Source organism: Anomalospiza imberbis, chromosome 23, assembly GCF_031753505.1.
Source record: "Anomalospiza imberbis isolate Cuckoo-Finch-1a 21T00152 chromosome 23, ASM3175350v1, whole genome shotgun sequence".
Classification (NCBI taxonomy): Eukaryota; Metazoa; Chordata; class Aves; order Passeriformes; family Viduidae; genus Anomalospiza; species Anomalospiza imberbis.
In genome coordinates this window covers 4443269-4467069 of record NC_089703.1, presented here as the reverse complement: position 1 = coordinate 4467069, position 23801 = coordinate 4443269, and the positions used below count along the sequence as shown (strand labels likewise).

The 23801-nt window shown below is 53.5% G+C and overlaps 1 protein-coding gene and 1 long non-coding RNA gene across 3 annotated transcripts in view; one reads left to right on the top strand and one right to left on the bottom strand.

Annotated features, from left to right (window-relative positions):
* The window catches only part of AJAP1 (adherens junctions associated protein 1), a 38113-nt gene extending 14746 nt beyond the window's left edge, over nt 1-23367 (top strand). The window contains exons 1-6 of one of the 2 annotated variants that reach the window (XM_068171618.1): nt 1205-1762; nt 2002-2681; nt 9801-9888; nt 12638-12880; nt 14026-14156; nt 18683-23367. In XM_068171618.1, coding sequence (XP_068027719.1) covers nt 1554-1762; nt 2002-2681; nt 9801-9888; nt 12638-12880; nt 14026-14098 — 1293 coding nt within the window. In that variant the 5' untranslated portion in view covers nt 1205-1553 and the 3' untranslated portion in view covers nt 14099-14156; nt 18683-23367. Of the gene's footprint in view, nt 1-1204; nt 1763-2001; nt 2682-9800; nt 9889-12637; nt 12881-14025; nt 14157-18682 lie in introns of those variants that run through there. The other variant, XM_068171619.1, reaches the window with a different exon arrangement.
* Nucleotides 14700-20666, bottom strand: LOC137461840 (uncharacterized). The gene is made up of 3 exons (XR_010993499.1): nt 20526-20666; nt 18587-18698; nt 14700-17395 (listed from the first exon to the last, which is right to left on the bottom strand). It is a non-coding gene; the product is annotated as an uncharacterized lncRNA (long non-coding RNA).
* Nucleotides 23368-23801: the final 434 nt, after the last annotated feature.

The following is a 23801-nucleotide window of genomic DNA, read 5'->3' as shown; positions in this document are numbered from 1 at the left end:
GGGCACCTTCTGCGGGAGCAAGCCCCTGCAAGTTCACACTGCCATCGCTGCAGCCTGAAATGTCACAAGGAGACAGGAGGAGATGGAAGCAGGGGTAATATCTGTTTTTCCTGTGAGCTGCCAATTCCAAGCACCAAGGAGGGGCATTTTGCCTTTCAGATGTTTCCAGGCAGTGGCTGGGATGCAGCGAGCACCAAGTTTGGGCTGGGCACATCTTCCCTTGCTCTGTTCAGCAGCTGTTCATAAAAGTTCTCAGTGTGAGCAACACAGAGAGCTGGGAAGGGGATGAGGTTTGGGAGTGGGTATAGATGGTGTGAGAGGTGGCACGTGGGGTGAGTGACATGTGAGGAGGTGCCCACCTTTCCTTCCTTGCAAGGAGACGTTTCAGGTGATGCTGGGGAGTTGGGCAGAGGCTGAAATCAAGCCTGACATGCTACAGAAGTGATCCTGAGCATTGCAAAGGTGAGTCTGTGCTTGATGATCTGGCTGGAGCATGAGCTTGTGGCTCCTCACCAGTGGAAGCACGGCATTGCCTACAGCACGTGGGGGACACTCTTCGTGCTGCCACCACTCTGTCGGCCTCTAAAAAAACCTACCACCACCACCACGGTTTGGGTGGTTTGTGGTTTTTTTGAAGCCTTGAAATCCTTCCTCCCCCAGCCTGAACTATTTTGGTTTCTGTTGTCTGTTTCTGGCTCTTCCCTTTCTCCTTCTGCGCTCTTTCCTTGCGTTGCCTTCTCCCTCCCCAAAATAAATGTTGTTACGCTTTGAAAAAATACCCAATTAGGAAAAAAGCAGAGATCCTCTGAGCAGAAAAAGCCTGTGCCTGGGAGTATCCAGGTCAGCTCCTTTAGCTTCGCTTGCTCACGCACAGAGGGAGTGTACAAATGCTTCTGTCAACCAGATGCACATTCTGTCGTGCTCCCAAGGACTGTGCGGGCGCTGCTGCAGAGGATTAGCCCGTTTAGCCATGTAAAGCTCTCATTAACTCCTGCTGAGTTCGACAAAAGTCTTTCTTCTGTAAAAGCTAAGTAAAATGGAGTAAAGATTTTTGGGTTTTGGCCTAATGTTTTTTTTATTTCCAGGGGTGTAGGGTGGGGGGAGAAGGCAACAGAAATTTGCCTATCAGAGATTTTCTTGACACTTTACATGGGGCAGCATTGCAGAGGAGACATAAGGGGAGCAGAGCCTCGGTGCAGTGCCACTGGGGAAGGGAGAGGGCTGTGACATGACGTGATGTGACGGTGACATGAAAGCAAAATTCTAACTGCTGAAGCTGCCAGCAGCTCAGGGGTGTTCAAGCTGCTCTGTGGCAGAAAGGGGCAGCACAAGGGGCTGTTCCTCCTGCTCTCCCTGTGCTGCAGGGTCATGTTCAGCTTGGGTGCTCCACACTGTGGGAGGGGATGTGCCGTGCTCCGTGGGAGGATGTTCCTGCTGTGGCGTGGGTGACTGCCATAGTGGAAGATGGGCTACACGTGCAAACACAGGAGCCCACGTCTGCTCCAGCCCTTTGAGGGATTCATCATGCTGCCTGTGGGCTTGGGAAGCAAGGGATGGGCTCTCTGATACTCCTGCATCTCAGTGTCCCTGGAGTGAAAGCTTGTGCTGCTGGAGCTGTGCTGGGCCGTCTGCTTTGGATAATTCACCCAAAAGGGCTGAGTTTGTGTAAAGCAGGCAATGGCCGCTCCTCCAGGGTGTTTCCTGGTAAAACCCATCCTCAGGTCATTCCTATCATTTGCAGACCAACTGAAAAGTCACAGTTGTGAGTGGGGTTGCTCAGCCTGCCGTGTTGGTGGTGGCAGTTTTCAGGGGGATAGGGTGGAGCATGCCCTATGATGCCGGTTTGGGGGACTCTGGCTGGAGAACCAGGGAGGTCAATGATACCCGTGGAGCTGGGGGATGTTTCGGGCGGCTGGGCTCAGAGATCTAGGGTGTGCCATACTGAAAGGGAGAGCAAGGTTGCCCCACTGCCCTTCTAACACGGTCCCTGTCTGTCCACAGGTCAGGTTGCCCGCTCGGAAGCCATGCTTGGATTTTAATAGCCATGTTCCACCTAGCCATGGACCTTGCCAGCTGCCAGCCCCCAGCCACCGGCACTGGAGGGAGGCTCTCGCCACGGCCGCCGCTCCGGCACAGACTGTCCCGTGGCTCGCTGTGGGGCACGGCGAGCGGGGAGGAGCTGCAACGCCCCGGCCCCCCCTGGACCTGCGCCCCCGCGCCCCCCCTGCAGAGACCCCGCTCCCGCCGGCCGCCCCCCGCTGCCCCAGTGCCCGCCGGCCGCCCCCTGCGCCGGCCGCGCTCCCGGCGGGGCCGGCGGCACCTGCGCGGCCGCGGCTTCGCCCCACGGGACGGGCGGCCCACGGCGCTGCCCGAGGTCATCGTCTGGGGCCCCACGGGCGAGGAGGACTCCCTGGAGAGCAGCACGCTGCCCAGCGCCTTCGCCACCACCACCACCACCGCCGCCGCCGCCGCCACCACCTCCGCCACCACCGCCGCCGCCGCCGCCACTTCTGTCACGGCCGCCACGCCGCCACGCGTGCCTCCCAGCACCGCGGCTCCCGCGCCCGGCGGGGACGGGCCCCGCAGCAGCCCCGGCCGCACCGGCACCGCCGAGCCGGCCGCCGGCCACAGCAGCGGAGGCAAGGACGCTCGCCCGCCCCGTGGGCTGGGAGACAGCACAGGTAGGGTCTGCCGGGGACAGCGAGGTGGCGGGGACATCAGGAGAGCTGGCGGGTCCTGGAGCAGCGCGTTCACCGCGGCACGGGTGTCCCGGTGGCAGCGCTGCCCGGGACAGGAGTTAGTGTGACATTAAGCAGGCGCTCGGAGGACAACGGCAGTGCTGATTATCGCTTTTATCCGAGGCGTTTTCCAGCCACTTGCTGTGTTTTCCCATTACAGTCTCCATCCACAGCCCATCTCCCGTAATCGCGCTGAGCATCGCGCTCGGCACAGCAATGCCTTCCCCCAGCGCTGGCTGCTGCGTGGACATGGATGGGAAAGCTGCTTCCCATTTATTGCAAATTATATTTGTTATTGCTGATATTAAACCGTGGGATACCGGTGGATAGTTTACAGAATTTACTCACTGTGCATCGACTGCTTTGAGCCCACTGCGATTTTCTAGTTGAAATGAAAAGGAATTTTATGGCCTAATCTTAATCTCTATTAATTTATCCAGCCTGCCCTGCTTGGCAAAAAGGGACGATGCAACCAGGATGTTGTTCCTGACTTAAAGGGGTTATTTATAGCTGAAAAATAACTCCCAGCCCACACTCCTTTTACAAAACACCGAAATTGGCTGGATAGATCAGCAAGGGAGTATTGATAAGGGCTGAGGATTTTGCTGCTTTCTGCATGATGAGAGCATCAGCCTGGTCTCCCCAGACCTGCCGTGGGCAGTGCCTCTGGCCTCAGCGGCATCATCCCGTCCAGGAGGGTGGGATCCAGTGGACCTGTTGTCATCAGCCAGCTCTAGGAGCCCCTCTGCCTACACCAACTGTAGGAGGATGGCTCTGGCATGTGCTGGGGCTCTGGGACTTACTGGAGTGGGCTGCCTTGTTTAGGCGAAGTTGAGCTGACAGTGATGCCACCCACCTGCCAGTGCCACCACTGCTGTCTTGCATGGCCGCAGAGCAACGGGAGCTGCAGCCCCAGCAGCTCCCAGGGGGCCAACTGCTTTAATCTGCAGGCTTTAGCTCTCATTAGGGGTTTTCTCCGTGACCGGAGTTTTTGCTAATTAACTTCTCTTCAAGCAGTGAATGCGATAAACTTCTTCCCGGGTCTAAAGGCCCTGTTTGATCCCAGCTCATCCACCCTCAGCTGAAAGTCTGAGGTCCAGATCTGCTTTTCCTTCCAGTGCTTGGGCTGAGCATCCAAAAGAGCTCTCAGTATGCTCCCAGTGGGAGATCCATGCCCCTGCTGCGCCTCGGGACAGCGTTTTGGGAGCGAGCAGCCAGCTCTGTCTAAAAGCAGGGTCCGTGCCAGTTTTGCTGGTGCGGCGCCTGTGCGAAGCCGTGCAGCTTCCCAGCCCTGCTCCACTCTGTTATATAAGCTGTAGCGGCTGGAAGTGTTTGTTCTCTGCTGGGAAAAACATATGGCTACAAATGAGGATGAGGTAACTTGCCTGTACGGTTTATTTGCCTCAGCGAGCATTGCCAGTCCCTGTCCGGTGAGGAGCCTTGACGGGAGCCCGCGGTGGGCGCAGTGCTGCTCTCTCTGCCTGTGGTCCCTCTGCTGTCCCTGGCACATGCCTGGGGGTTTCAGGGTGGAACCGTCTGTGTGTGGCACCCACAGGAGCTGGGGTCACTCCAGGAGTTGGCAGAGCTGTCCCAGGGCTCCTGGAGCCACGCAGATCCCCTGCACTCAATTCCATCGGAGCAGGTGGCTGCTGTTGTGCTGCTGCCCCCATATCCCTCCTGTGCTGTGTCCTTGTATCCCTTTGTGCTTTGCCTCTGGGTCCCTGCTGATTGTGTGGGACCGTGGGGTCCTTGGGGTGCACACAGGGTGGTAAAAAGACCCACTTCACTTCAGCAGAGGCAGCAGTGCTCCCTGAGATGAGCAATGGGAGCAGCTCTGCTCTGTCAGATCATCCTCTCGCCCCCCTTCCTCCTCGCTGAGGAGCGAGAGAAAAAAGCCAGAAACAATGCCTCTGTGAGTCGCTGACAGCGAAAACAAGCTTAAAAAAATTCCCCTGGAATAGGAATTACTTGTCTCATAGGCAGGAGAGACAGCAGAGGAGTGATGGCAGGTAATGCTTGGGATGAGAGCAGAGGCCGGCACATGCACTGGCCCGGTGGGTGCTGCTGTGGGGGTTCAGGTGACCTGTGGCTCAGGTGTTCCTGTCCCCGTGCCACCCCTGCCACGCAGCACAGCACTGTTGGCATCAGCTGGGCATGCAAGATGTTCACCCAGGCGTAGTTTATGCTTGTGCTTTTCAAAAATGTGCTTCCTTCTTCAGGGCTGTCATAATCATTTTTCTCTGGAGCAGGGAAAGAGAGGAATAATTAAAATTCCAGCTTGCTGCAAGTGGGAAGGGCTGTGAGGAGCTTTCACCGGGCACTCTCCACGTGGGTTGGGCTCCTCCACCAAGGCAGAGCATCCCCAGGTCCCGCAGCCTCAGCCAAAGCAGAGAAGAGTGGAATGAATCAGAGCTGTCAGTGCGAGGCAGCACTCGCTGGTTTGTCTGAGGCTCCTTTCAGGAGCTTTAGGATAAAGCCGTCTTTAATTAAACCTTTAAGTGCTTTATAAGGCAGAAAACTCCATGTGCTGTCTGCTGCTCTTAGTGGTATTTGATGACCAGTCGCGGCACATTTGGCACCGCGGTCTGTGAGCTTGTGGCAGAGCTGGTGCTCAGGGACACCCCTTCACCAGGGCTGGCGTTCTCCTGGGGGAAGTTGGGGGCCATGTGGGTGTTGGCAGCTGGATCTGAGCTGGTGGTGGCCCCAGGCCGCCCCTCCCCACCTCCAGCCAGCAGTGTGTCAGGAATAAATAAAAACAGAGGCGTTGCTTCCCGCTGGTGATGACCCTGCCTCCAGAAAGAGGGTGCAGTAGGGGGTTGCTGAAGGCGAGGAGATAGTAGATGCAAAAAGCTTCAAAGGAATTAATTAAAGATAAAATGTGTTTAAAAGAAAACCCTGGGCAGTGAGGATGGAGCATCCTCTTTGATCTGCCGTGCCAAGGCATGGGGAGATGCCGCAGCTCGGGGATGGAGAAGACGTGAAGGAGCTGAATGTCTCCTGGGCTGGCACCACGGTTATCCTTCCTGGGAGCTGCCCAAAGGATCCCTTGTAGGGCTGTGCATCAGCTGCAGTTCTCCTGAAGGGTGGAGGATGATAGTGGAAGCCAGAAAGGAGCGTGGCCATCAGCTGAGCTCTCCCTACGAGGGAGACGGGACACTCCCCGGGACGCACGGATGGCGAACGTGCCTGTGCACATCCTCCCACATGCGTCTCAGTGAGCCAGAAACTCTCCTCTGCTGATCTCCGAGTATTTATTGCTCGGTGATATTTGCTGTAACACCTGAGAAGATAAGTCTCAGTGTCTTTAGCATAAACCTCCAGGATTTTCCTTCTTGGCAAAAACATTTTGCAGCACAGCAGCGGGAAGATATTTTCTTTCTTTCATCAGTCCAGCTCAAAATACCAGGAAGTTGCCAGGAACCTTGTTGGGTTTTTTGCTGAAAAGCTGCATTTTCACCTCAGGATGACTAACACTCCCTGGGCTGGGTTTCAGAGACATCACTGATTTACCAGGTGAAAAACCAAGCATCTTTGCTGACCTCAGCTTTGCCAGCAAGAAGGTGTTGGGAAGAGCAGAGCCAAGGCTGTTAGTGGTATGGTGAATCGGGCAGCAGAGGAACTGGCTGTGTACTGTAACAAGGCTTTTCAAGATGACTTCTGCTGTGTCTCCTCCCCTGTATCAGACCCTTGTGGCTTTTGTAAATTATTTTCCTTACAAGCTATTAACCAGCAGTGGGTTCACGTTACGGCCAAATCTGGCTGATCCCCCCTGGGAAAGGCCGGCGGTGGCAGCAGGGAGGCCACACCACGCTCCTGATTGAATTGTTCTGTCCGCAAGCAGCTTTACCAGGGGATGAGGTTTTTGGGGCTCAGATGTGATCTCTGATGGCTGGCGAAGCCGTAAAGCCTCTCGAGTCCAGCGGCTTTTCCCCAGCTTCTCCACAATGCTCAGGAGGAGGCATTGGCATCCTGGTGCTCAGGGCATGTGAGAGCAGAGGAAGGAGACTCGTGGCAGGGATGAGGATGGGATACTGAGGAGAAGGGGATCCACACAGCATTAGTGTGGGAAGAGACTGGGGGTAGCAATATCTGGCCTGTAAGAATAACTCCAGTTTTCTCCCTTTCAAATGAAATAGAGCTGTTTTCTCCTTTTTCTAATTTTATGCAGCTTCAAGGCCTTGACGAGGGTCTTCAAAGAGTTGCAGCTCGTAGCTGTTTTTATTGGGAAAATGAAAAACACAGGCTCCCTAACCAGAGCTGTTGAAATAAAGGCCTTGGGGGATAGAGGTTCTCCTTGTTTTTAATTAAGAGCTTATATCTCCTGTTCGCTGCCATTGCACGCTCCTGCAGTAGCAAGACATTAGTCTCGAATGGATTTTCTCATGGAATTAATTCCATTGATGCAGAGCTGTCCGGGAGCCGTTTCAAAAGGTGGCCAGAAAGGCCAAACCTCAGCACTTTCATCTCAGCAGCAAATATATGGTCTTTAAAATAACAGATTTAAAAAAAAAAAAAAAAAAGCCCTGGCATTGGCTTGCTGTGAGAAGATTGGGGTTTTGCCCAGGGTGTGGGGAATCGGGAGCTGGGTTGTGCTGTCTGCTGGGATTCTGTGGCCCCTCTCCCCCCACTGGGGGGATTTAGAGGCCCCAACGAGAGCAGAGTGCGCACGGACGGCACGAGAGTGGAAAAACCCAGAGATATTTCAGCATTTCCGAGGGTTCAGAGAGCGCCTTTGAAGAGCTTTCCCTCCTGGCAGGCGGCATGCGGATTTCTGCTGCACTAGCAGAAGCGCAGAGGCTTGGACACACTTTCGGCTCCATTAAATACTTCTCCTGTAATTACCCTCCAGTTAAATGGTCACTGCGTCAAATTGCCTGGTAAAAGCCTTGGCAGGGGGAGCCCTCGCAGGGCTGAGGCGTTCGCAGGTGAGAGGGGCTGGTGCCGGCTGTCCCTCCCCGCACTCCCACTGCTGCCCTCCCTGCAGCTCCCTGTTTCCACGGTTAATAACGTGTAATTACATGGCCACCGGGTTCTGTGACCCACTGGGATGGGAGCTTTTGCCAAGGAGATGAGCAAACAAAACCCAGGCACTGTAATCCCTGCTCCCAGGGTCTCTCTCTGGGGGCAAAGGCTGTCATGGGGAGTTATGCCTGTGCCAGGCAGCTTCCTATACTGGAGGAGGAGATTTTGCTCTATGAGCTATTAGGAGGAGATTTTGCTCTATGAGCTATTAATTTTATCTTCCAAGTCCCCTTCCTCCATCCGTTCGGGCTTTGAGGGCTGTGTCTAAAACACTGCTTTGCCCTTGGCAGCATCTCTGTCCATCTCACCCCACCCGCCAGGGTGCTTTATGTCCCTTACAGGACATTCCCCTCTCAAAGGGTGCCCCACCCCTCACAGATTGGATATTTGCTTGATCTTGCTCCGTATGGCCCTACATGCTTTGAGGGCCCAATAGAAAGGATTTGATATATCTGTAAATTAAGAATAAAGACCTGGTAACGTTTATTGCAGCAGGTATTGCTATAGGGCTTTCCAGGGAACCATCGTGGAACCACCTGTTGGGTCTCTTCCCTCTCTCCATCACCACCATTGAGACAAAGATCTCCTGTCCCCTTGAAATCCCCCTGGCTTCTGCAGAATTTATACATGATGCAAAGGAACTTTGCTGTGCCGGTACATATGGTAACTTATGTGTGTGATGGAGTCTAAAATTATCCAGCCTTTCTTAAAATCCATGTGTCCTGCTCCAAGGAGCTGCCATCCTTCCCAGTGCTCAGCCACCTGCAATCTGTTCTGCCTGTGCTTTTCCCATTACGTAAATGCAAGGATTAATTGCATCGTTAGGTTCTCCCGCCGCCCTGCCACCACTGCCTCAGCTCCCAGTGTTGCAGAAGGTCTCGTCCCTGACTCCGCTTCTGTTTTCAAAGGAATCGGGCACTGGGCTGGTTTGATTTTATTTTTAGAGTCTTTCCTTTTATCTTTTTCAGCAGCGTCCCACTGGGAGCTGCTCCAAGACTGCCGTGCAGGATGCGGCCGGGCTGGCTGCTGCCGGGGTGGGCGTCACTCCTGACCTGCCACACATGGGCACGAGCTGCCACCGTGCTCCTCGGGCCCGTCGGGACATGCTCCCATCGTCACCACCCTCCAGGAGCTCCTAGTGTGGGGCCAGAAGTCTTTCTCCAGGCCTCACCTTCAGGAGGTGGGGTGCCAGTGGGAGGTGGGGAGCCTCCCACTGTGGCATTTTCCCTGTGACTTCCCCTGGGAGATGAAACCCAGAGATGGAGCAGCCAAGGAGTGAGCTCTGGCTGGAATTGGCTGCTGCCCCAGTGCTGCCCAGTGGCCCCCAGGCACCCCCAGCTCCAGCTGAGCCGAGGCCCTGGCGCTGACACCGTCCTTGCCACAAACACATACAGATATATATATAAAACTGCTTATTTTCCTGTCATTCTAAGACTTATTTATTTATTAAAACTACCATCCATCAGGAGCTGCAACATCTGTTTGTGAAAAATAGCACATCCTTGGGCTGCAGCCAGGAAAAATCATTTCATTATGAAATTGCAACTGTAAGGCAGCACAAAATCACAAACATAGTGTACAGCGAGCTGCTTTTGTTTCCAAACTGCTCATTAGGAATGATCCACGAGCCAAAATGATACCCCGTGGAAGGTGAAGAGGGGGAAATGAGCCCACCCGACCTGCAAAGCGAGCAGCCGTCAGTGCTGTAATTATTATCCCTGGTGAATCCCGCACCCGGTGCAAGGCTGTGCTTGTCTCCCTTTCCGTCCCAGAGGGGAGACGTCTTCACTTCTCTTCCGTTCTTCATGCCTAATTCGGGCTGACAAGGAACATACTTGAGAGGATAGGAAATGAGGAGCCTGGCTTACAGATTATTTTGTGTACGGCAGGAGAGAGGATTGCGGCACCGCTGCCGGGGGCTGTGCGTGGCCTCGCGCTGGGAAGGGCTGGGAGGGGGTGGGGGGGACCTGTGTGGGGAGGGGGACTCTGCCGGGGTCCCCCTCAGTTCCCATCCCCACTGTCTCTTTTCTTCTGCTGCAGGTCTGGCTGTTCATCAGATAATCACTATTACCGTGTCCCTCATCATGGTCATAGCTGCGCTGATAACAACTCTTGTCTTAAAAAATTGGTAAGGTCCCTCCTGCTCTGCTTGGCTTGGGGGGTGGCATGGGATGGGGACAGGGTGGGGATGGAGGTGCCCATCCCGTTGCAGTTGCCAAAGCCTATGGCACCTGCCAGGATAGTTTTGAAAAGGCATTGCAGGAGAAAATGGGGGCTTTACAGCAAAACCTCCAAAGGAGGTTGGTGCATCAGGGTTTGGCTGCGCCCCCGCAGCTTCCCCACCTCACACCACCTGGCTTTGGGGACCAGCATGTGGCTGGGGTTGGGTGGACAAGTCTCACGGGACACGTGCGCATTGCCGCTCCGGGGCTGATGCCACCCAGAGAGGTCTGAGCCGTGTGTTGGGCCACAGCAGGTGTTCCCGGGATCTGTCCAGTGCCAGCAGCAGCTCCTCCACCACCTTCCCTAAGGAGCTTTGATGCTGCTCCTAAAATCCCCAGCCTGGCTTGGCAAGAAGCAGCTGCATCTCCTGCCCTTCCCTGTGACCCCAGGGACGGAAGGGCACCTTCGAAGCCTCTCAGGTGCCATGGTTTGAAGCGTGCCCCAACCCCCAGGGTGCTGCTGTGCTCCTCCAGCTTCACTTGCTCCGGTTTATTCTCTCAGCGTGGCTGGGCGTATGGCAAAATAGGTTAGCTTTCGCTCCAGGCACTCCTCACTTTACCTATTTTCCCAGGGAAACTGGCCTACTTTGAGGTCAGCATTGCTGGCTTAGCGACACGGCTGCAGCACAGCGCTGGGGGAGAGCAGCCGGTGGCTCTCCCGTCTGGCCTGGCCAAGCTCTGCGTGGGTGCTGCAGCAAATCGATTTCTGCAGCCAGGAGGCAATTACAACACCGGGTTGATGAGGAGCCTGCTGGCTAACTGGGATGAGAGGAGAAGCCCTTTGCAGGGCTATGGAGGCATCTTCATCTTGGCAAAGCTGTGATGCTGAGCAGCAGCCGACTGAAAGCACCGAGGTTCTGGCCCCACAGCTGAACTTGTTTTGGGGAGCAGCAAGTGGCGCTCCCTCCTGTATCTTGAGTGGGATTTAATTCACTAAACTTCCCTGTTTGCTGCAGTGTTTCAGTGAAGGAGCAGGGAGAATAGTTTATAAAACACTTGTGGGATTTGTCTCCAGTCGCAGCAGTGAGCTGTACAAGTCATTGATCCGGCTGACCACGGCTTGGCAGAACAGCTCAGTAACTGCTGCTGAAGCCAAAAAGGGGAAAAAATAAATTCAGTGATCAGTGTAGAATAGAAATGCTTTGCAGTAAGTGAAATTGAGAAATCACCAGAGAAAATCCTCAGCACGAGAGTGTGGCCAGCACCCAGCTGTGTCCAAGGTGAAGAAACAGTACCTGGGAGTTTGCTCAACTCTAACCAAAATGCCTCGGTTCATTGGGTGACCCCGGGCCGTGTGCAGGTGCTCCATGGCAGGGCTGACCCACGTCACACGCGCTGGTCCCGTCCCCAGCGGGGACACAGTCGCTGTCCCCATCCTTTGGCTGGTGTTTGTCCCCCTCGAGCAGGACGGGTGAGCGATGGCTGCGTGCCAAGCCAGCGTCCTTCTTGTCACTGCTCCTCCTGCACACGTGCTGTGGGGAGACAGCAGTTGGTTTAGGGCTGTCTCTTTCAGTTGCATCAAGCGGAGCGGAGCCAGCAGCCAGATGCTGTCACCCTGGCCAGCGCTGCTCCCGGCAGAGCCCCACACTCCTGTCCCCAGGGGTGCCCCTCCACAGACAGTGTTGGCATCCCCAGCTCCCACCGCCCTCGGAGCTGCCACCTCCCAGAACTCCAGCATTCTGCGAGGCGCTGTCAATCCCATCTGGAAAAAGTGGCATCTTAATTAAATCAGTGTCTAGACCCTGAAATAGGACCAGGCTGATTGAGGGCGGCTCCTGTGAGCTGGGGTTCTCCTCGTCTCTGACGTACTGAGGCAGAAATGTTGTGCAGCCACGAGATCTTTATGAAGCCTCCAGAGCTGGAGGAGCCCCCGGAGAGCAGGGCTGCCCTGCCAGCCATCCCTCTGCTGTGTCACACCAGGTCCTGAACTCATTTATCCTGAGAAGTTCCAACCTGTTGGTGTCTCCCAAATGGAAGGGGTTTCACTTCATTGTTCTCACCTACATATTTTCACTTAAGAAAAGGCTTTTGCTTCCTGCAGGTACAAAAGTGTGACTCATTAAGTCATTCCTCTGATGGGAAAAAGCTTGTGTCTAAAATGTAAATTTGGTTCTTATAAAAAAGCACCGAGCCAAATGACTGCTTGTGGCTGATCTTTCCAATTCTGAATTGGAATTGGAATTTCTGAATTCTAATCTAGTATGGAACAATCTGTAATGACCGGTCAATCAGGTGAGTTCCCTTGCCAAGTTTCAGGGATACACTGTGCCTCCTGTCCCTTCTGCTTTGGCCTTTCAGGCCATGACAGACTTACAAAAATGATGGAGGGCAACTTGTTTTACACAGTGACTTTTTAGACAGACAGTGGGACGGGACAAGGGGAATGGTTTTCAACTAAAGGGAAGACTTAGATTAGATCTTAGGGGAAATTTCTTCCTGATGAGGGTGGTGAGGCCCTAGCACAGGCTGCCCAGAGAAGCTGTGGCTGCCCCATCCCTGGAAGAGTCCAAGGCCAGGTTGGACAGAGCTTGGAACAACCTGATCTAGTGGAAGGTGTCTTTGCCCATGGCAGGGGAATGGAACTGGAGGGTTGTTAAGGTCCCTGCCAACCCAGACCATCCCACGACTGTCTGATTCTCTCTCCCCCCGGCCCAGCTGTGCTCAGAGCGGGCGCCCCCGACGCAACAGCCACCAACGCAAGCTGGACCAGCAGGAGGAGAGCTGCCAGAACCTGACTGACTTCGCCCCCGCGCGCGTGCCCAGCGCCCTCGACATCTTCACCGCCTACAACGAGACGCTGCAGTGCTCCCACGAGTGCGTGCGGACCCCCGTGCCCGTCTACGCAGAGGACACGTTGCACTCGCCCGGGGATTATAAAACAACCTTCAATGGAAACAGGTGAGGTGGGCGCCGTGGTTTCCTGGTGTGGGGAGAGCGCCACCCCGCCCTGGTGCTCAGGGGTGATGTTCCGGGAGCATTTGGCAGAGCCACCTACCTTTTATGTGCTCACCCACTCATAGTTCAGTGTGGGACTGGCCCCCTGACCCCCGGTCCTGCCGGTGGGGCTGGGTGGGTGCCTCAGCAGCCCCTGGCCCTGCAGGGCTGGGTGAGTGTTCAGTTCCCAGCTGCTGCCGCTCCTGCCAGCACATAAAATGCCACTGGATCCGTTTTTCCAGCGCCTGTGCTGTCTCCTCAGTGGCATCGGCAAAGCTGCCGGGCTGCAAACAAGCAGGTGATTAATGGAGGAGCAGGCAGCGAGAGCCAAATGAACTGTTTGGCTGCTGCAAAACAACGGCACAGCGCTAACAAGGAGCGTCATTGGCAGCCAAGGGATGTGGCCGTGCTCTGCCAGCCCCTTGCCTGCCCTGGGAGGGGATTAGGAGCAGTGGGGTTGGGAGCGATGTTTCCCACACTAGAGGCTGTCTCCAGAGTGCTTTCACTGGGTGCTGGTGTGGTTTCACCGTATGGTAAATGTGTGTCCCCAGCAAAGGTAGAGGGGAAGCCAGGCAGAGAGTTTTGAGGGAGAAGATGAACAGCTGATGCTCCAGACAGCCTTGAGGAACCACGACATGTGTGGCAGCCACAGCCCAGATCTGCCTGCCCCAAGGACAGGCCTGGAGCCAACAATTTAATGCCTTTCAGTCAGCACTGATGCCTTTTCAATCAGCATCTCTTGTGTGTGTGCGGGGTTCTGCTCATCCGCATTTTCCAGGGTTTCTTCGCATCTCAGAAGGTGGAGAACTGGCAGGGATTGTCACACCATTCTGTTGGGTGTCCACAAGCCTTGGTTTGACATGAACTCCAGCCAGGTGACAGAGTTTGCCTGTGTTATGGCTAGCAGAGATCATGGCTTTTCTGCCATCCAGGGATGCTTTCTGGGACCCTCTATCCCAGAGCATCTCCGGGCAGCCTGGTGAACCCAGGCCCACTCAAAGCATCACTCTAGAGAGATGTAAAAAGCTGACTGTGCAGCAGGCCACCCCGGCTTGCACCGTGTGTGTTACGTACCAGCGTGTACCAGCCCCTCTTTCTGCTCACTGCAGACCCTCTTCTTCTGACCGGCATCTTATTCCCGTGGCCTTTGTGTCTGAGAAATGGTTTGAAATCTCCTGCTGACTGGCCGAAGCCTGTTTGACTTCTGGGGGCAGGGCAGACGCCAGCGGGCTGTTTCCTGGTACGTACCGCGCTCCCTGCGCTCATCCCGCATCCATCCTGTGCCCCACTGTGCCCATCGTACCCTGCCCGGTGCCATCCTGCCACCTGCACTTCCTTCAGTGTGACTGGACATATTTCATGCCGTGGATGGGGCATTGGGAGGCTTTTCCAGGGAGGTTAATTGCAGACGGGCCCACACTAACAGGGATGGACAAGGACTCAAAAGCAAAGGGTCCCTGGGGCAGCCTTGATCAGCCTGATCCCATGGTTCCAGCCCACCTCTGAAACCTCAGCAAGCCACAGTAATTTCCGTGCTGGGAAGTGGCCTGATCTGTAATTAACCTCTGGTGGCATGATGGACAGCCCACCTCGCTGGAGCGCCAGCGTCCGGCATGCACGCTCCACCAGTACCTGAAAGCTCATTTGGTGATGCTTACTGTCATGAACACTTCCATGCTCACTGCAAGGGTGCTGGGGTCTTCCTCCTCCTCCTCCTACTCCTCCTCCTCCTCCTGCTGCTCTGCAAAGCCAACCCTTCGACAGCTGGTCACACCTGGGGGTGTTGCTGTGACTGAAGGAGTGCAGGAAAGTTGTTCTGGTTGCAAGAGTACAATCTTTGGGGATTTCCTTCTCTTTTGTTGAGTTGGCCTGAGCCATTTTCACCTCCTTGTGTTGCTTTTGAAGGTGTCACAGCTGATAGCAGTGGCAGGAAAAGTCTGTGTCTGCCAGCTTGCCCTGGGCAGCAGTGCCCGCTTGAGTCACGTGCTCAGGTGAATTAATTGCTCTGTCCCAAGTCCCTGCTGTAATGAATCATATATTCCGTGTAAATGAAATTTCCAGCCTTCCCTGGCTGCAGCTCACTTGGAATAGCCTGTTTAACATTATGCACAGCTATTGAACACAGAAATATAATTAGATTAGAATGGAAGGGAATAAAAAGTTAATGATCTTGGCCGTGCTGGGGCTGCAGTGTCTAGACAGGGCAGGTGAGGTGTGTGCCAGCACAGTGGGGCAGAGAGCAGGCATTCACCTGGCATGGCCCCACTGCCCCCCCAGAGCCTCTTCTGGCTGCGGCAGCTCCAACAGTGAAGGTGAAAGGGTCTCTCTCCCCATTCACTGATATGCTCATGTTTTTTATCTGACTCTGTTGTTGTGGCCATTGTCTCAGGGGACAGAGGGCAAAGGAACCCAGGCAGGAGCTGGTGCCGGGAGTGAGGGCAGCAGGAGAAGGAGCATGGAGGATCTGCAGGGAACACCAGCCTCAGCAAAAAGCCCACCGGGCCTTTTCCACCCTCAGTTTTGTGGTTTGGGATGTCTTTCCATTGGCTTAAAGTGAATTAAAAAGAAAAACACATAAAGCAAGCCAGCTACACTCAGTGCCATCTACAGCTCTCCATGCCTGAGGTGGAGGGAAGGAAGGAGCAGCTTGAAGCACTGTAGGAATCTTGTGTGGATCCCACTGCTTCTGCCCCAGCTTCTGCAAAGTCCCGGGCCAAAGACTGTGCCCTGGTCACCTCCACAGATTTCTTTAAATAGCCTGAAGCCGTTCCATTACGCCTTATTAAATTCTTGAAATTCTCATTGATCCGTTTTCATGGAATCCATAAAACGCACATTGACGCGCTCTGGAAAAATCTATCGGGCTCGTACCTGGAGCATTAGCTCTGTAATGGCACTTCAATTACAGATGCAATTCTGGAAGCTGCTGTTTAGTTTCATTAAGGATAACAAAATGAGATTGATCCCAAACCTGTTCTAGCTGTTCTCTGCATGTTTACTCTGCACAGGTGTGTTTGCACCAGGGTGTTTCTGGGACACACTTGCATAAGTGGTGTGTCCCAGGTGCTGGTGGGAAATCCCTCAGGTGAAATGAGCATTCCAAGTTTCACGTGTCACTTTGTAAGGTGCAGATGGCATTGAGATGAGCTCCCTGCTAGGCTGTCCTTGCCACCGTGGTTGCCTTGTGCTGTCACCAGCTGCCAAGTGCCAGAGGAGCAGTGGGATGGAGGGAAGCAGAGGAGTGGAGGCATGGAGGATGCCTCTCCAGCTCTTGTTTCTAGGGGAGAGGCTGGTGGAAAAGGAGGTGCAGCTGCTTGGGCTGCACTGCTTCCGGGGGGAATGAGTATTTCCTGGCTGGCATCCACAGCTGCAGCAAGGTCACCTGAAGGGGACAGTTGCTGTTGACCCACTGCACCACAGCAGAGGACAAGGATGCTCTGGAGCATGTGCAGCTTTTTGGCTGGAGGGGCTACATGCAGCTTTCTCCTCACAGCCCCTTTCTCCTAGTGTTTTACAAATTTTATTGGACAGCACTTCACAGCTCTGAGTTGTCTCATTGGCACATTAGTGCTCCTGATGGCGTGGGGCCAGAGCTGGAGGCACAAGGCAGGTGGAATGTCCCAGGACAGGGATGGCAGGACAGAGGTGCTACAGATGTTTTGTGGAGATGACCACTGGGAGCCAAGTTGGAATTTAATGTGAACTTCACATCTGACAGTCCATCAGCCTGGTGTGGGGACTGACCATGGTGCTGCCCAGCTGGCACCCTGACCTTGGGTGATTCCAACAGCATCATCAGGCTGGGCTGAGCAGTTGAGACAGCAGATACAAGGGACAGCACTGCAGAGCATCTCCAGCCCAGAGAGCTGCAGGCAGCACCACGGTTGTGTCAGGAAACCTGGTAAAACTCATCCAGGTGCACAGGGAGCAGATGTTGAAGCTGTTTCCTGGGGTCAGATTCCTCCTGTGCCAGCAGGAGCCACGGGGAGGGTTCCTGTGCTGCAGGCGTGCTCCCTGCCAGGACACCATCCCTCCCCACGGCAGGCGATGCCGCCCGTGGCAAGCAGCTGGTGGAGCTTTCCAGCAGATTGCCTGTGCCAGCGGCCAGGGCCCACTGGAGCACCAGCTCCTTGGTGGATGTCACACCTGAGCAGCAGCTGCCAGCAGCTACTCCTGCAGGCAGAGAAGTCAGTCTGTCTGCAGCAGGCTGGTGTGGCAGTGCAGCCTCAGTGTGGCCCTAGGCTGGCTAGGTGAGGAGTGGAGCAGTCAGTGGAAGCTCTCAGGAGTTGCCTGGAGGGAGGGATGAAAACTTCTCTTGCCTGGTGGCAGTGGTGCTGGAGGAGCACCCAGACAGAGGCAGGAGCACCACCGCTCTGCAGACCAGCACAGGACGTGTGCCAAAGACTTGAGTGGCTTTGTCCAGGCACCACAGCACAGGATGGCTGGTTTGGCTTGATTTCATCCTGGCTTTGGGGCTTTCTGAAATGAAGTTTGAGATTCCACATTATTCTTGTCCTTAATCCTGCTCTCTTTGACTGAAAAACCCCATGGAATGAGATTATACAAAAATCTGTAAGGTTGATCAAGCGCTGACCTACTTTGCACGAAGAGGCTATTTGGGATACAATACCAATCGTACATCCTGCCGTCGTGCATTAACCAGTGCCCACCAGGAGCCATGGAACGCCGGGCACCACTGGCAGGGAGGGGACAGTTTGGGGCCCAGCAGCTGTGCTGGTTTGGTGACACCAGCCTGACCCTGCCCTGACAGCGCTGTGTGGTAAAGCCACGCTCGAACACGGCAGCAGCTGCTGCTGGCCCCGTTCTGCCTAACAACAGCAAACGTTTTGTGTTAACATTAACAGCTAATGAGTCATCATAAAAGATCCCAGCTTGTCTTTGGAGGAGTAGCAGCAGTCCCAGCACAGCCCCAGCACAGGAGATTAAGGACTCTGGAAAATCTAATTAAGACTTCAGGGTTGTTCTTGGAGATGGTGTATTGGGCATCTTGCTTAAAAATAGCAGGTTTTTAGAGAAAGAACCCTGGAACAAAAAGCACACCATATTCTGGATGCTGATCCCAGCCAGGCAGAGGGCATGGATTAGGGATGTGTGGATTAGGAATGTGTATCCTGAGCATGGCTGTACAGGGCGTGGGTACCTGCTGGCAGCTGTCTTTGGCACACCCAGCTGTGCTACAGCTCATGAAATGTCATGGACATGTAGAGCAAGTGGCCACACGCCAGTGATGGGGAGTGATTGTCTTCACATGGAGGGTCCAAGATTGCATAGGAAGACATCTTCCAGTAGATGGTAAATAAATAGCTTAAGGACTTTGATAGGATCTCTGGTTTGGTGCTTAACCAATTCCCTATTGATTCTTTAGATTTAACTTTAGAAAATCTTGTTAGTGCTTGTCATCATCTGCTCGTCTGCCAGAGCACTCGGTGCTAGAGGCCTGAGTGTGAGAAGCTGCAGAACACAGGGATGATCAGGAGTAAATCCCACTCTGGAAAAGGCCCTGAGGAGAGAGAAGTAGTGGTTCCAATCCCCAGCACAGACCAGCAGCTGCAGAGGAGGAGGAAGAGGTTACTGATACCCTGCTCCCTCCATGCTCTGCTCCCCCAGGAATCCCACAGCTCCATAGCCAAGGAGAAAGGAGGAGGAAACCTTTAGGCTGTGGGAAATCATCCAAGCAGTGATGCAAGACTTGGTGCAAATTCCCTGTTGTGACTTAATCTTTCTTTTTCTTCTCGTCCTCTACAGGATTCCATTGGTGAACCTGTAAAAAATATAAAAAATAATGGGTTACCTGTACCTACCATTTCTGTTTACCAGTAGGAGACTCAAAGAGCAGCGTTCTATGGGCCAAATATATTTTTATAAAAATGAACACGCCTATAGGTAACTGCGTTGTCAAGGAGCACGTTTTTGGGAGGAGAGAAAGGAAAGTAAAGAATCCTGTGGAGGAGGAGGAGGAACCAGCAAGGGATGGAAAGGGAAGAATGAGCGCCTGGAGCCCGGCCATGGACGGTGACTCTGAACCTGTGCCAATAATACCATTATGTGCCATGAACCGATGCAAAGACTTTGCAAAGAGCTGAGACAATAACGCCTGGAAATGTTGTGGAGGACAAGTGGGGCATCTCTTCTGGTGGGGTCATCCATTCCGGTCCATACGCGTACATACATACGCTATATGTAGAGAGAAAATATATATATATATATATATACACACACAAACACTTTTTGTACTGTAGCAATTTTTGAAGATCTTAAATACTCATTTTTAAAGAAGATGTCATGGGCTAAAAGTCTCATTTCTTTAACACGCATCATGAAAACTGGGTGATCTGATGTTTTCTACTTTGGCAGCTTGCCTGTCAACCTATATGTGTATATATAGGTAGACATATATACATATATATACGTGTGTGTGTGTATGTATAGACATATATATGTATGTATACATATATATATATAATTTTGGTTCTTTTTGGAAATGCTTTTACAGCGACGTGACCGTGGTGGGAGACAGCTGGGGCTGTGGTGCCGGCGGGAAGCAGAGGACAAGCTTCCCAAAACCATCCAGAGCACAGCTCAAGGTGGTGCTGAAGGTATTTCCAGGCTTCTGTATCCCGATACATCATCAAGGTCGATGGGAAGAAGCCGGAAAGCCTGGGCCTGCCCCGTGTCCACAGAGCTGTGATCTCCGTCGTGCTAGGCATGACACCTCGGGGCTGGACGGGACCTATTTTTGGGGTGGACTTCCAAAAGATGGGTCTCTCTTGGCACAGAAGAAAAATTTTAGGAGTGGGGTGTGGGAAGGTTTTTGGAAAATGGCTTCTAAATTGGCCACAGCACCAAAGCTTACTCAGCCCTGTGTGAGAAACCAGAGGAAGGAGCTCATGTCCTCCTCCCCCAACCTGGGGCTGTGGGATTGAGAGAGAGCCTCTTCCTTTGTTCTCCCAGTCTTGGCTGGCTCTGCTGCAGCAGGAGAAGACACAGCCGGCTGTCCACCATCCTGGAGATCTCTTAATAGTGTTTAAAGGGAATTTTTGCCAGGGAGGCACGATTCTGCAGGCTCTGGTTTGGTGTGTTGCTCTAGAAACACGTCCAAGCCCATCCATCTCCTGCTGGGGTGGGTAGTGTTTGTGGGTGCTGACCCTAAACCCTCTGTCCAAGTCTTTCCATGGAGTCGGGTGCTGCCATGCCGTGCTGCACATCAGACACTGGGATGGGTCTCGCTTGGGTCCCTTCAATGTTAAAAGGGTGGAAACGACAGCAGAGATCAGACCAAAGTCCTCCAGTTCTTTTTGTAAACTGCCCTTGGTAAATACTAGTGGTTTTTTAGAATTGTCCAGATCCACGTTTCTACTCCCCCACTGATTACTCAGCTCCTTTTCTTTATGATAATGAACATGCAGTTTAAAAACAACAAAAAAAAAAAAAGCAGAACCCTGTGGTGTTGCATAGCCACGCGTGCGGTCTCTTGTTCCCGTGTCCTTTTCTGTCCTTTTCCCATGGAATTGCACAGTCTGGATTATTTGTCCTGAATTTTTGGACGCTGCCTCAGACAGAAGTCTTCCTTGCCAGCCCTGACAATTACCTGCGGACTTGAGCCAACCATCCCCTGGGCAGAGCAGTATCTCCTGGGTGGCTCATGTCTGGCTCTCCAGAGCATTGGATGCCTCCAGGAAGAAGAGGAGACAGTGTCTTGCTGGAGCAGTGGCCCCCAAAGCTTTAGCTGTCCCTGGGAAACGTGGGAGTGTCTGTCCTTGGGAGGCGTCGAGTCTGAGCAACTGCTCCAGGGTCATCTCAGTGTCCTGGGGCTTTCCTGTGACACTGGTGTCGGTGGTGCAGCCCTTGCCCACAGTCTCTCCTCCCTTTGTGACTTCATGGGAATCCATCCACGCCAGCTTTGAGCCATGTTCCTTGTGCTTCTCCCCTTAATCTTCCTATTTATTTCATTCCCACAGGTATTCCAGTGTAATCGCGGTAGCAGTATGACAAGAAATATATCTCAGCTCCCTCATTGCAGGGCATCTGAAGCAGCACTCTGTGTTTCTGCATGGATGGATCCTGCTGCCCACAGGGAAGTTGTCAGGCAGAGCTGGGAAATTCCAGGGCAGCACGGGCTGCACTGGTGCAAGCTGTGGTGATGATGATGGCAGTGGTGATGGAGAGGCACCTGGCTCACAGGAAATTCCCTGTGGAGCTGGGGAAGAGGAAGGGAAAATGTGTGTAAATGTGTGTGTGTGTGTGTGTGTGTGTGTGTGTGTGTGTGTGTGTGAGAGAGAGAGAGAGAGAGAAGGAAGGTGAATCACTGTGACCCCGAGGATGGGCACAGGTTTCAGAGGGCAGGACTTGCATGAGCTTCTCCCCCAGTCTGCAGCAGGACATGTCCTGGTCTCCCCGGAGCTGAGCAGTGAACCAGGGAACAAAAGTAGATGCACAATCTTCCCTTATTTATAAGGACCAACAGCACTTGCACTTTATCAGAGGAAGCCTCCCCCCATCCATGCTGGGCCACTGCGGTGGAGGGAGAGGAGGAAGGGCTGGGATGGAGCTGCTGATGCAGTGATGTACGAGGCAGGATCCAGGCATCCCAAGGTCTTGCACAGTGAAGAGAAATGAACTGTGTTGATTTCATTCCCTCCTATAGATGAAAGCCAAAAAACAAGAAAGAAATGAGAACAGAAAGTCGCATTTCCATGGCATAGTCTATTGAGTAGATCTTCCCACCGTGGAAAAGCACAGAAGCATGGTGTTCTCAGACACGCTCCCATGGGAGCTTTGTCATGTTTTGGGCATATCATCTCACCCCGAGGTCCTGGAAGCTTGAAAAAAGAAAAGTTTTGCTCCTTGCTTTGCTGTAAGCCCTCAGCCCGCTGCTGCTTGTTTCTTTTCAGTTCATTTTCCAGATTCCTTAGCCCCTGAATAGTCCCTGAGAAACACACCATGGCAGCCAAGAGGCTGCCACATTCCCCAGACATGTCATGGAGTGTCTGTGTGTCACTTGTGGCTCTGTCTTAGGGGAGAAAGTGGTGTGGCACAAGCCACCCATGGCAAGGAGAGGTTGGCTCTCCTTGGGCTCTGCAGCAAGCCCAGGCTTCCCAGGGCTGTCTGGGACTCTCCTCCCTCCACATCCCTTGCAAACCCTGAGCAGGAGCCACAGGATGTGCCGCTCCCACCGGGCCAGGGGTCGGTGCCGCTGCTGCCACCAGCACCGGTGGGCTTTATCCTACACCAAACTGAGCAGGTTTGGGGCTCCAGGTCCGAGCTCCCACGTCATGGCACCAACAGGTAGGGCAGGCAGGGTGTGGTCCTCAATCCCCTGACCTTTGGAAGCCGGGGTCCCCCGAGGGCGGCTTCACCCCACAGCACCCCGGGCAGAGCCGGTCCCGGGCAGCCGCCTGTCTCTCCAGATCCGATCGTTTACCTTCACTCTGTCTTCCCAGCTGGAGAAAGGGCGGCCGGTGGTGGTGGCAGGAGCCGTGCTCCAGAGAACACCAGTGCTCCATGGGGCACCAGTGCTCCATGGGGTCAAGGGCACCGAGCCTGCCAGGAGGTCACCGTAGCGATGGCAGAGCTGGCGCGGGGACGGATTTCAGGTTACCTCTTCTCCACTGGCAGCTTGTTACGAAGGAAGGTAGTTCAGCTGAAACGGTAGTTAAATAGTAGATATTCTACACATAATATATATTTTGTAAAAAAAGAATTAAAAAAAATAAAATAGAACAAAAATATATCTATCCTATCCCAGCCCACCCATTTCAGGATGAATGTGGTTGGAATTTTCGTTCAACCAGATATTAAATCTGTACGCGATTTTTTCAAAACCAGCAAGAAATCCCTTGCCATTTCCAAGTCTGTGGGTTTGGTCTCCCGAGCTCATCTAATGCTTCTCACACATTTTTAAGAATTACTCTCAGCATTTGTAGGTACATTTTTAATAGTGTCACGAGTGGAGATAATATTTACTTTGAAAAAAGTATATGTTGCACAAAAATGTACACTAAGGGCACAGATTTCTGACCCAGATTCTTCTATTTTAGGTTCCAAGGGGTTTATTTTTTGTTTGATAGGACATGTACAGTGGAGTTTACACTTTATTTTTATTTTGCCAAAACCCGTTTTCTAACATGAGACAGTTTTACTTTGTAACCGGTTTTACATCACTGAGTACTTCTTTCTTTTCCTGGGAAAATCCTGCACCAGGAGGCATCCGGTGGAAGCGCCGTCGCCTTTTGGCATTGTGGCTGCCCCACCCGCCCACAGTGCGAGCTGGGGCAGTGCCAAAAGGGCCTTTTCTTCCTGAGCGGTTTTTAATTTGTCTCTGTCCGTGGAAGCCGTGTATTTGGAAGCACTGTAAATGCCACCCTGTCCCCTTGCCCTCTCTGTATATTTAGTACTCTGATGTTGCTATTAAAACTGATATGAGAACCGCGCAGCCGCTGGTGACTGGGTTCCTCCACGCGCAGCCATGGTCCCTAGGGAGGGGATGGGGTTGGTTTTGTGTCCAGGGGGATCCATGTCTCAGCAAGGAGTCCAGAGGCTTCCCTGGGGAAATCCCCCTGTTCCCAGCTGTGCACACCTCGGGTGAGCAGCAGGGAAGCCTTGGTCCTGGGAAGAGGGTCTAGTGCATCCCCTTGGAGTCCCCGCCACGGCAGCACCACCTCCACACCCTGTGGCACAGGCAGGAGGGTGCCAGGTCCCCAGGATCACCCAATGTCCCCCAGGGCTTTGAGGGGACCCCGTGAGCCTTGGGACAGCTGCTTGGAAGAGGGAAGCCATTGAATAGGACTGCTGGGGAGTTAATTAAACATCACAAAAGATGCTTTAAACAAACAGCTCTGCTATGAAATCACTTCATCCAGCTACA